Source organism: Aethalodelphis obliquidens, unplaced genomic scaffold (assembly GCF_003676395.1).
Source record: "Aethalodelphis obliquidens isolate GAN/ISIS:26980383/991018 unplaced genomic scaffold, ASM367639v1 scaffold60, whole genome shotgun sequence".
Taxonomy (NCBI): Eukaryota; Metazoa; Chordata; class Mammalia; order Artiodactyla; family Delphinidae; genus Aethalodelphis; species Aethalodelphis obliquidens.
In genome coordinates, this window is record NW_020838004.1 from 5,288,265 (window position 1) to 5,301,272 (window position 13,008).

The 13,008-nt window shown below is 36.8% G+C and overlaps 1 protein-coding gene across 7 annotated transcripts in view; it reads right to left on the minus strand.

Moving 5' to 3' along the window:
* Positions 1-3,770: 3,770 nt before the first annotated feature.
* The window catches only part of MTMR2 (myotubularin related protein 2), a 110,264-nt gene continuing 101,026 nt past the window's right edge, over positions 3,771-13,008 (minus strand). For 3 of the 7 annotated variants that reach the window (XM_027087837.1, XM_027087839.1, XM_027087841.1), the window contains 3 exons: positions 9,658-9,771; positions 7,343-7,519; positions 5,208-6,615 (listed from right to left, as the gene is read on the minus strand). In XM_027087837.1, coding sequence (XP_026943638.1) covers positions 6,454-6,615; positions 7,343-7,519; positions 9,658-9,771 — 453 coding nt within the window. In that variant the 3' untranslated portion in view covers positions 5,208-6,453. The other 4 variants (XM_027087842.1, XM_027087838.1, XM_027087840.1 and 1 more) reach the window with 4 other exon arrangements.

Consider the following 13,008-nt stretch of genomic DNA (forward strand, 5'->3'; position numbering starts at 1 on the left):
CCTGGGATTGAAATGGAGTTCTAGGATTTTATCTAGACGACAGCATGAATTGTAGTGGCTGGCTGGGCACTAAGCTTGTTAGGCCTTTTACTGAATTCATTGTCTACAAAGTTTTTAATTAAGTGTCCTTAGATTTGGGGGTATTTGTGAATCTCCTAAACTTGTGTGTACACCTCTGCTTACATGTACAGTTTTCTTCTTTAGCAAGCAAGGTATGCTTACAAGCGGGCTGTAGACACCTGAATTACACGTTTCGGTACAGTGTGGTGGTGGCATGTGTACCACAGAGGCGGTGGCACAGAGGGAGGTGAGGCATGGCAGAGAAGGGAGTGATGAACAGGGATCATTTCCTGGAGGAGGAAATGATGCCTAAACTCTACAGAACAGGAGTAACTCCAAGGGAGAACAGTTCCAGGTCAACAAGGTAAAATGAACAAAAGCAAGGAGGCAGGGGTCTGCCCTTTATATGGGAGAATTGGGACTAGCTGAGCAGTACTAGTACATAAAAGTTGAAGTATGCCAATGAGAATGGAAGGGTAAGCAGACAAGTGACAGGAGGCTCAGGAGCTTCGACTTAACCACACAGGCCTCTAAATTTTATATCCCTGATCATAAAGGAAAAAGGTACACCTATGCAACCAATACTCACAGATAAATATAAAGTTATAAAACATAGAACTCTCCACTCAAAAGTTTTGTGTAAATATATAAAAAGTGCTAAGACCACCCTCCCAGGCTTCCACACACCTCAATGGATTATCTTTTTTTTTTTAGATTTACATTTGTTAGAAACACTTTTATTACAAGTGTTTTTCTTCATTACATGCATTACAGAATGGGTATCATTTGCATGCACTGAAATAACACTGCTGAACACAGCTTCAGCTAGCTTTGCAGGAAGTATCTTTATTATGTCCTCTTAACATGCATTACAAAATGGGTGGGTATCACTTCCAGTCCCTAAAATGACACTGTGCTGAACACAGCTTGCAAGTAGCTGTGTTAGAAACATCTTTATTATAAGGGTTTCTTTTTAATTGAACAAATTTGACATGTAACATTGTATAAATTTCAAGGTGTACAATGATTGCCACTGTAGTGATATTTATCACATAATTATAGTATAATATTGTCTATATTCATTATATTATACATTATCTCTATGGCTTATTTACTGCTTGTTGCAAGTTTGTACCCTTAACATCGATCTTATCCCTCTAAGCTCCATCTCCTGGTCACCACCATTTTACTGGTTTTTGAGTTTGACTATTTTAGATTCCACATAGGAGATCATGCAGTCTTTTTTTCTGACTTACTTATATCAGTATAATGTGCTCAAGGTCCCTTCATGTTGTTGCAAATGGCAAGATATCTTCCTTTCTCGTGGCTGAATAATATTCTATTGTGTATATATACCACATCATTTGTATCCATTCATCTATTGATGGGCATTTAGGTTGTTTCCATATCTTGGCTATTGTGAATAATGCTGCAGTAAACCTGGGAATGCATATATTCTCTTTGAAATTCTATTTTCATTTCCTTTGGGTATTTACCTGGAAGTATGTTAGCTCAATTTTGAAATTTTTTTTTTTTTTTTTTTTTTTTTGTGGTACGCGGGCCTCTCACTGCTGTGGCCTCTCCCGTTGCGGAGCACAGGCTCCGGACACACAGGCCCAGTGGCCATGGCCCACGGGCCCAGCCGCTCCGCGGCATGCGGGATCCTCCCGGACCGGGGCACGAACCTGCGTCCCCTGCATCGGCAGGCGGACTCCCAACCACTGCGCCACCAGGGAAGACCAATTGTGAAATTTTTGATGAGCCTCCATATTGTTTTCCATAGTAGTTGGACCAGTTTACATTCCAACAGTGTACAGTTGAACACTGTACTTGTAGATGTACAGTTGAACCTTGTAGATGTACAGTTGAACACTTGAACAAAAGCATTTCTGCATTCAGAGATTCAACCAAACTCAGAGTTCACTGAAAAAAAATCTAAGTGGACCTGCACAGTTCTAACTTGTGTTAAGTGTCAACTGTATAAGGGTTCCCTTTTCACCACATCCTCACCAGCACCTGTTATGTCACTTCTTGGTGACAGCCATTCTAACAGGTATGAGGTGTCTTATTATGGTTTTTATTTGCATTTCCCTGAAGATTAGGCATGTTGAGCATTTTTTCATGTACCTGTTTGCCATTCTGATATCCTCTTTGGAAAAATGTCCATTTAGTTATGCCCATTTTTTAGCTGGATTGGGTTTTCTTCTTGTTACTAAGTTGTATGTATTGTTTACATATATTTTGGACATTAAGTCCTTATTTAATATATGGTGTGCAAAAATTTTTCTCCCATTCAGTAGGTTATCCTTTCATTTTTTGTCTCTTTTGCTGTGCAGAATTCTGAGTTTGATGTAGTCCCATTTGTTTTTTGCTTTTGTTTGTGCTTTTGGCGTTATGTCCAAAAAATCATTGCTAAGACCAGTATTAAGGAGCTTCTCCCCTTCTAGAAGTTTTATGGTGTCAGGTCTTATGTTTAAGTCTTTGATCCATTTCAAGTTATTTTTTTTTTAATTATGATTTCTGTTAATATATTCAAAGCAGGACTTGATTACATTATCAAAAATTGCCCCCTCATCTCATTTACTATCCAATTAGCCTGTTTTATTCATAGCACTTATCACTATTCAAGTTAATTTTTGTGAATGGTGTTAGATAGGCATCCAATTTCATTGTTGTGCATGTGTTCTTCTCTGGTTTCCCAGCACCACTTTTTGAAGAGACTATCCTTTCCCCATTGGGTGTTCTTGGCTCCCTCGTCAAATATTAGGTGACGACTGGGATTTAATTCTGGGCTTTCTATTCTATTCCATTGGTCAATGTGTCTATTTTTGTGCCAGTACCATAATGTTTTTATTACCGTGGCTTTGTAATATAGTTTGAAATCTGAACGCATGATATCCACAGCTTAGTTCTTTTTTCTCAGGATTATTTTGGCTGTTTGGGGCTTTTTTGTGGTTCCACAAAAATTTTTGGATTCTTTCTTCTATGTCTGTAAAAGAATGCCTTTGGCACTTTGATGGGAACTGCACTGAATCTGTATTTAGCTTTGGGTAGTAAGGACATCTAGTAAAGTCCTCCACTGGATTCTTCCAATCCATGAACATAGGATGTCTTTCCATTTGTGTCTTCTTTGATTTCTTTCAGCAGCCTTGTAGTTTTCATTGTACAGATCTTTCACTTCCTTGGTTAAACTTTTCCTCAGTAGTATATTGTTTTTGTGCTATTTTGAGTGGGATAGTTTTATCAATATTTTGTTTTCAGATGCTTCATCATTAGTGTAAAGGAATGCAACTGACTTATGTATGACGATTTTGTATCCTGGAACTTTACTGAAATTGTTGATTAGTCCCAACAGTGTTTTGGTTGACTCTGGGATCATCTATATATAAAACCAAATCATCACAAATAGAGACATTTTACTTCTTCCTTTCTGATTTGGATGCCTTTTTAAATTCTCTTGCCTAGTTGGTGTAGCTAGGAATTCCAATACTATAATGAATATGAGTGGTGAGAGTGGGCATCATTGTCTTGTTCCTGATCTTAGAGGAAAAACTTTCAACTGTTCTCCATTAACAGCTGTGGGTTTATGGTACACAGCCTTTGTTATATTGAGGTATATTCTTTTTTTACCCAATCTGTTAAAGGTTTTTATTATGAAAGGATGTTGTATTTTGTCAGATCCTTTTTCTGCATTTATTGAAATGATCATATAATTTTTCTTGCATTTTATTGAAGTGATGTATTATTACATTTATTGATTTGCATATGTTAAATCATCCTTGCATACAAGGGATCAATCCCACTTTGGTCATGGTATATAATCCTATTTGTGTGTCCTTGAATTTGGTTTGCTAATATTTGGTTGAGAGTTTTTGCGTCTATATTCAGCAGGGATATTGGTCTGTAGTTTTCTTGTATCCTCATTTGGTTCTGGTATCAATGTAATGCTGGCCTTGTAGATGACTTTGGAAGAGTTCCCTCCTCAATACTTTGGAAGTGTTTGGAGGAAGATTGTGTTCATTCTTCTTTATATGTTTGGTAGAATTCACCACTGAAGCCATCTGGTACTGTAGTTTTCTGTGTTGGGATTTTTTTGATTACTGTTTCAGTTCCTTTACTCATTACTGGTCTGTCATGGAGATCTCTCCTCAGAAATCTGGGGTGTCGCTGAAAAGCAATGGGACCCTCCAACTGCAGCCCACAAGCTGAGTAGACTTATACCTACCCTTTGCACTTTCCACCTCCTCTGCTGGACAGGTTGCTGCTGCCGCCACAGCCAGTGTCACCACATCTCCCTTGGCTCCCTAGCCTCCTTTGAGGTTTCATTCACCCAATTTCAGATACAGAGATGAATCTCTCTCAGGTGTCCTGGTATGCTGTGCAGAGGCACTTGTGTCCAGTTATGGATGTCTGATTCGTTAGAAGTCAAAGGGAGAGAAAAGGAAGCACTGGTGCCACCGTGATGCTGATGTCTTCACTAAAGGATCATCTTAAAGGCACTCCACTTTGGAGACTCCTGCAAAAGGTAAAAGGAAACCCCTGGAAAGTTTTAAAAGGAGAAGTGACAGATTTGCACTTAGATTGCTCTGAATGGAATTTAGATTCTGAATGGAATTAGATTGCTTTGAATGGAATTTCAAGTGAATATGAGGGTATTAAGACTAGAAGTTTTAAATTCTTGAACCTCTTCAGTCATCTACATTCTTTTATGTGGCATCAGACCAAGATGATAAAGGCTTAAGGGAGGGAAATGGTACAATGCACAGAGAGAATGGATTTATAAAATATTTGGAATAGAAAATTTAGCTTTAATACTGACAGACTGGTCACTTAAATACTGTTATAAATTTTCTTATAACAAATTTCAATGATAAAATCATTTTGGTACCAATTTTGCTAATACTGGATATACTAATAACGGAAATTATACTTACTCATTGCAAAACCAAGAGCAGGGCAAAAGGTTCAGACTAGTGAGTTAACAAGTGAAAAAACACTGATTTTGAGTATTTGATTTATCTGATCAAACTGAACACTTCCTTTAGAGCAGCTGCTATGAAACACCCCTTTCCTCAAAAAATTCCAAATAACATTTCTGCAAAAGAAACTTAAGGCAAACAACTTAGAACAAGGACAAAGTTTAAAAGTCAGTTGAAATTTTCTTTTAATTAAAGACCCAAGGGACAAGAAGCTCCTTTGTGTTACAGTACATAACATATGGCTCTTATACAGAGTAAAATAGACACCAGGGAGTCAAGTGTTTATACCAGCGCTGAATTCTTACTGTAGCAGCCAAAAAGTGAAGCAGGATTTCCTTTACTGGCATTGAGACTGTAATACATTTTTACATGCAATAAATTCTTTGGTAGACTTAATCATTCAGTGGAATTATAGAATTTGCAAAGGAAAGTAATAGTCAAATATTTCATGTAAAATTTGAGCACAGTACTTCTCACCATATGCTATTTATACAGACTTCAGAAAAAATGTCAGTCCTACTAAACTTTTACATACTGCCTCAAAATTTGCCAGTTAACTTCTCTGTGTTCAAAAAAAAAATGTAACTATAATAAAGTAGGGCAGATAATGAGTTTTTTAAATATGTTTCATGATGTTTCTAGTAATTGTGCAAATGGAAACTAATCTGAAGGATGTGGAATTCTTTGAAATCCTGGATGGCTACCACTTTCTCCTCTCCATCCTCCTCCCAAGCACATCTGTAAGGCATCATTTTGGAACAGCTATCTAATACATCTTAAATTAAGTACATAAATAATGACAGCAATAATTTTCAACTATTACTACACCATAATATCCTCAAGACTTTGCCTTATTATATGAAGAACACGAGTTTTGAATGGTGAAAGTAAATCACTTACTACAAAAAGGAAAAACCCATGATGGGCAAAGGAGCATCAAATGATCTTGATTATGACACTGAAGCCCAGTATGTATAATGCCATGAAATGTCAGTATTGGTTTGGTTTGAAAACTGATGCTCCTCCTTCTGTGCAATGAGTGCTCTTCCATCAAGAAGTATATTTCTGAAGTAGTTTGTGTTTTGATTTTACCACACACCAAAATTTCTGAGACAGCATTTTCCTTTTAAAATCAGAAACTTGTTCCCACTGTGGATCCAGGACTGAAGCATTTTAATGTTCTTTGGGTGACTTATAAGATTAGTGTCATAATCATGTAATTACATGTGGGGTTATTTCACTTAAACCACCTGCATTGCTACAGTTCTAAACTCATCCTAGAGAGATTTAAAATAAATAAAGTGACTTAAGTTCTCTCACAGATGGGTTCTATATTCAGAAACTTTCTCCTCATGAAGCTGCCACTGTAATCAGAGTTCATGGCGATGACCGATGGCCCCATCCAGTAGCCCTCTCACACAACAGTCTGTACAGGAGTGACACACTGTGCAGGAGAACCGGCTCTCTCCGAGGATGAGGTTGATCGGTTGGAAATTTCTCTCTGTAGTTCCTCTACTTTCTTCTGAAGCTCTGCTCGTTTAGCAAGAAGTTCTTTATATCTGTTGTGAATGGGCTCCTACAAGAAAGAGCAGCACACCCTAAAATTATTTAACTAGGCAATCCTAAACAAACCCAAAGTCAAGTAATTCCAGTATAGAGCTCCTTCCCTCAATGCTGCAATGTGTGTTCTCAGCTATGGGAACCACACCCACCTTTCCAGAACATCAGTGAAAACTAACTTCAGGGACTCCTCTGACACCACTGCTCTTTTCACTGGCTTCCCTAGTGCCCCCCAAGTGTTTCCACAGAATACCCTGAAACTGGTACTTAGCCAAATACAACAAATAATTAAGTAACAATGTAATCTAAAAGCCAATACTCAAAGATTTCCTGTCATTTAGTTGCAGACTTTTTAGTCTTTTAAACAGTTCTAAGCAGTAAATATTCCATAACATTTTTTAAAAATCAACCAGAATTTTGTTAGGCTTTTAACTTTCCTAAAGCTATTTTCTCCAGCCTATTAAAACAAGACCTCTAGTCCAGCGCCCTCATTTTATAGAAGAGGGGAAAAAAGACAAAACATAAGTGACTTGTCCAAGGCCAAACAAGCGAGTCATGATAAGAACCAAGTGTACTGATTATCCCTATGTAGTGCTTTTTCTACTATGCAATTAAAACTGTTAACAGGAAAAAGTGAAAGCTTTAAATATGCACAGATAATTTTTCTAGCTGCTTTAAAGGGGACGAATGTAATTCATACAACTGCATGGATAAAAACTCTCATTGTATATTGCAGGGCATACCTGTGGCTTCATCCGTGGATTCCACCTTACGTAGTATCCCACCCAGAGCTCTAGGTGGCGCATGCTGGCTACTGGATAAAGGACATGATTGGAATAGCTCCCATAGAGAGGATTAGTGAAGTCCTCCAGCTGACTATTTATGTAAGACCACAATGACACAGTCCTTTTGGGAAGATTCTATAAGAAGGAAAAAGATTCTCCATTACATAAGCTAATTATACTTTAGATGGAATTTGTAAAGAGGTATATTGTGTTCATTTAAATTGTTTCAGAGGGGGAGAGAACTCAAGACACTGTGGTGACAGCCCCACTTAGATTAAAATTAGAGGGTATTGGAAAACTGTGCAGTTCTGCAAAAAGTTAAACAGAGTTACCATACCAGCAATTCCACTCTTAGGTATATACCCAAGAGAAGTGAAAACACATGCACACACAACCCAGTACACAAATGTTCAAAGTAGCATCAGTCATAGTAGCCAAAAAGTAGAAACAACCCAAAAGACCATCAACTGATAAATGGATAAAATGCAGTATATCAATACAATGGATGATTCAGTCATAAAAAGGAATGAAGTACTGATACACGCTACAAATTGAACCTTGAAAACATTATGCTAAGTGAAAGAAGCCAAACACAAAGGCCACACCCTGACTGATTTCATTTATATGAAATGTCCAGAAGAGGCAAATTAAGAGACAGATTAGTGTTTGCCAGGGTCTGAGAGGAGAGAAGAATGGGAAGCAACTACTAATAGGTATGGGGTTTCTTTTCAGTGTTCTGAAATTAATGGTGGTGATGCCTATACAACTCTAGAGATGCTAAAACCCACGAAATTATACACTTTAAAAGAGTGTATTTTATGGAATGCAAATTATAACTCAGTTTTAAAAACATTTCTTTTTTTAAAGATATAGTGAATCCTATCTGAGGCTCTCAAAAAATGAAAGTATCTTTGGAAGTTATCTATTAATTACCTAACATGCAAGAAATTCTTTTTTTGTACCAATAATTGTTTCTTTTATTGCTGAGTAGTACTACATCATATAGAAATACCACAGGTGAAGGGCATTTAGGTTGTTTTCAGTTTTCAGCCACTGTAGGTAAAGCTGGTATGAACATTTGTGGGAAGAAAATCAGAATTTTGTGGGAACAAAAGTTTCTATTTCTCTAGGATAAATACCCAGTAGTGTGATTACCAGGTCATATGGTAAGTAAATGCATAGCTTTATATACAAATGTCAACTGTTTATGAGACATTCAATAAATTCTTGACTGCCTACTATGCAAGGAAATATTTACTGCATGCTACATACTGAAGATGTAATGGTGAATTAAAAAATTTAATACCGGTCGTCAAGGAATTTCTAGTCTAGGAAGCACTTACTACATGGCAGTTATTATAGTGTTTTGTATGGCTTATTTTATGTAATCCTCACAACAGTAAGCAGTATTAAGTACTTTAGTAAATAAGTACTATTATCCCTACTTTACAGAAGCCTAAATTAACTTGCCCAACTTCACACAGTAAGTCAAAGATCCAAGATTTGAACCCAGGCAGCCTGGCTCCAGAGCAAGCATTCTTTGCTACTAGGCTTTATAGAAAAACATGAAGAAACTATTTTATAGCCACATTTTTTAGAATGAAAACTGAAGCAGAGGGAGACACTAATCAAGATAATTTAGAATTTCATACATAGGATAGATGTGTTTTGAGGAAGACAACCTGAAATGTAATGCTTACAAGGTTTCTTCTAAATAATATCAACCACTTAAAAGTGGTAACTCTGGGCTAGTGGGGTAACAAATTTTAACTTTCTGCTTAATATCTTTTCAGTGTTCGAATGTTTTATGGTATTATTTTACAATTTAAAAAAAACTTTTAAAATGGCTCATACATATGCAGAATATATTTGGGGAAGTGAGCTGTCCATTCATTCAAATACATTCTTTTTTGCTAATTATATTTTTCTGCACCTGTTTTGATGGATTTCCATCCTGCAGGGAGTGACAGGTACTTAGGAGCGACGGGCACTCCTAAGACTACACATACTTCAGTTCTCTTTAGAGACACTGCTTCCTACCCATAAACTCAACTGACAGCTGGCTAGCATATTCAGCCTTGTGACAGAGGTGCTTTAAAATAGATCAGGTTCAGATGTATGGAAAGAAGCATATTACAGCATATAAAATAAAATATAGCTAAAGGAATCATCCAAAAGAACAACTGTTCAGTTGAAATCCATCAGAGGATGCACTCTAGTAGAGAAAGCACATATTAAGGATACAGGGGGGAGGGTCAGGGCTCATGTTTTACCTCTTTTCCTCTCTGCTGTTCACTGTTACAGAGGAATGTTCCAAACAAACAGCTATATAGGTGGTCCAAAATGGTAATGAGAAAATATTCATTGAATTCAAATGCTGTAGGAAACTGCAAAATCAAACACCACAAACACACAAAATTATTAAGACATTTTCTCAAGCATATTCATCCCTGTATACTGGCAGATCCTTTGTAATACTTCTTAAAATTAGGCTGAACAATATTCAAGACTATATATTTCTAAGCCATTATGGCATTATCTGCTTGGTCTTCTGTTCAAAATTATTTTCTGAGATAATTTTTCCTAATATCTCCTTTTCTTGTACAGTAAGAGTTTGAATGGTCTGATCTTGATGTTTCTGCATCCGTTTATATCAGTTAACCCTCAACTTGAGCCTAATAAATTCTGACTTGTCTTTCTCTGCCAAAAATGACCATAAGCAACATAGTAAGATGTTTCTTTAAATTTTCAACATAGTTTTGTTTCTAGGAATTACACAAAAAAATATCGACGTCTCCAGAAAATGTCAGCAATGCACAAAAATAAATTCCAAGGCAGACATGCAGATCATTTAAAAGCCAACCTACTTATCTTTTCAAGGAACATGCACTCAAACCAGGATATCTTGTAATCCAGTACTCTGGCAGCCTCTTTCTAAAAAAAGAAAATTCACTGTCTCTTTAACCTAGGACAAGTGCTTGACTGGATGTCTTGCTATTACACAAACAACACAATTTTGGGGGAATGTATCAAGGACCAATTACAGATCCCAGGAAGGAGGGTAAGGGATTTAGTATAATCCATCCTATCCATCTAATGTTTCAAGAATTATCTGAAAGCTTCTATGTAGCACTGTACCATTTACAGGACTGTGAAAAGGAATTCCATGAATATTTGGATTGTGGATTTGGGAAATAAATATTGGTGCCAAATTTTTCTTAGAATGATCCCTACCCCATAGTGGAGGAAAACAGTATGAACTGCATGCAAAAGGGACAGGGATGAAAACAACTTTGCCTTGAAGTCTCCTAAATTTATAAAGCACGGTAACGTGGCAAATTTATCTTCTCAAACAATTTATCTTCTTGAACAATTCTTGAATAATAATTTTTGTGGCTGTGAAGCAAATGAAGCAGGTAATAAAGCACATGCCAACATAAAGCCAATCAATTGTAAGAAACTTTGTCAAATCACATTCATTCATTTACAGAACAAATCCCATCTCCTGTACTGTTGTTTTTTTTTTTAATTTTTTACTTATTTTTGGCTGCATTGGGTCTTCGTTGCTGCGTGCGGGCTTTCTCTAGTTGCAGCGAGCTGGGGCTACTCTTCATTGCAGTGCATGGGCTTCTCATTGCAGTGGCTTCTCTTATCGCGGAGCATGGGCTCTAGGCGCACAGGCTTCAGTAGTGGCACGCGGGCTCAGCAGTTGTAGCTCACAGGCTCAGTAGTTGTGGCACACAGGCTTAGCCCACGGCATGTGGCATCTTCCCGGACCAGGGATTGAACCCGTGTCCCCTGCACTGGCAGGCGGACTCAACCACTGCACCACCAGGGAAGTCGCCCCATCTCCTGTACTGATACACGCTCTTAACAGCCTTATTTATTAGTCAACCATGAATGCACCCTGACTCATTACATAGCAAGCCAAAGGAGCTAAGCCTATGATTAGTCTTTCATCTTTGTGGCAAAACTATTATCTCAGTTATGAGAAGATGGCTTAATCAGTGAGCATTTCCTGACAACAAAACTAAAATAGCATTATTTTAGAGCATTATTTAAATAGAGTAGTAACTGCTGCTCTTGTTTTTAAAATTCTGAGCAGAGGAGGAATATTTTGTCTCCTTACATGTTTAAACTCTAAAGGGCCCTTTATCAACTGCTTCCTGATCCCAGGACTGAGAGGATGAGGATGAGGGCAGAAGGAGGTGTAGAATCTGGCTAATTACATTATTGGTCCCATTTTAACAAATTTGCTATTTAAATCTCTGCACATTCAATTAGTCATAAAACTGACGATTGCCAATAAACATTATTACTATCTAACACATTCAATGCTCAGGAAGAAAATATCATACAGAAAAATATAAGCAGACATTTACAATAAAGACTCACAACTATAGTGGTATTTTAAGTTCTATCAACGAAACAAGATTGAACTGGTATTACATTATTTATTAACTTAAGCTCAAAATTAGAGTTAAATTGCTTTTAGATATACAGCATATAAAAAGTTAACACAACTACTAAGAAAGAAATGCATTTGTCATGTACTCTTCTATGTAAACAATTGGTAAATGGGACTGATTTTGTTTTTCTAACAAATATACCAGAACTAATAGTTCACACACATTGCTCCCTTCAAGGTATGTTCCCCAGAAAGCAGTACACTTAACCATCAATGATGACTTTTGTAGTCCTTTGATATGGCATATTTGATTTTTACTAACACTGTCAAATACTACTTAAAGATCGATAATGGTCAAAAGTAGGTCCTATTGTTTATGGTCAAACACCCCCCCCCCAAAAAAAAGGATTGATAAGGATTTGTAATAGCTAATATATCGAAAACTATCTCAAAGGCAGTTCCAAAGGAAAAATTCAAACCTACTCCAAGAAGCAGTAAACATTATTAAACTAATAAGCATGTTGTGTCTCCCTTCCCCCTAGTATGCCAAGGGCCTAATTTGTAGAACAAAACTGAATTGTATACACATTTGCATCACATGTGTTAAAATACCAGCCTTAACAAACGGTAGTCATATCTATTACGACACTTCATTTAAGCCAGCAGGTTTCAAAACAATCCACCCAAACTGAAATGCTTATGGGAGAAAAATAAACTATTCGATATGTAATTAATGTATTTCACTTGAGGATCACCATTTTTCTCTTAATGAAATAAAGAGTATTTTATTGAAACCAGAACACAATCCTAAAGCCAAGCAGAGCCAGCAACTGCCCTACTTTATATTCCTGTGGCAGTCTAATGAAAAACTAACCAGGCTCCCAGTTGTTTGAGGTCTAATAAAACTCTTGGATAAATAATTAACTGAAAAAAAATAATTAACTGATACACCAATGAACTGTATCTAACTTTTGGGTTCTGAGATTATTTTTCCTGAGTTAAACATTTTTAAGACACCAATTCTTTGCCTCATTAGTGAAGTGATCCCATAATAAATCAGGTGTTTTTCAATCTCCTCTGGTATCTTTCCAAAAGACTAAATCTATTTACAGTAATATTTCAAATCATTTGCTAGAATGCTGATTAAGTCTAAAAGAACATAATCTCTCTCTCCATACCTAAAAAGAACTGAATCTATTACATACATACCTTGCCA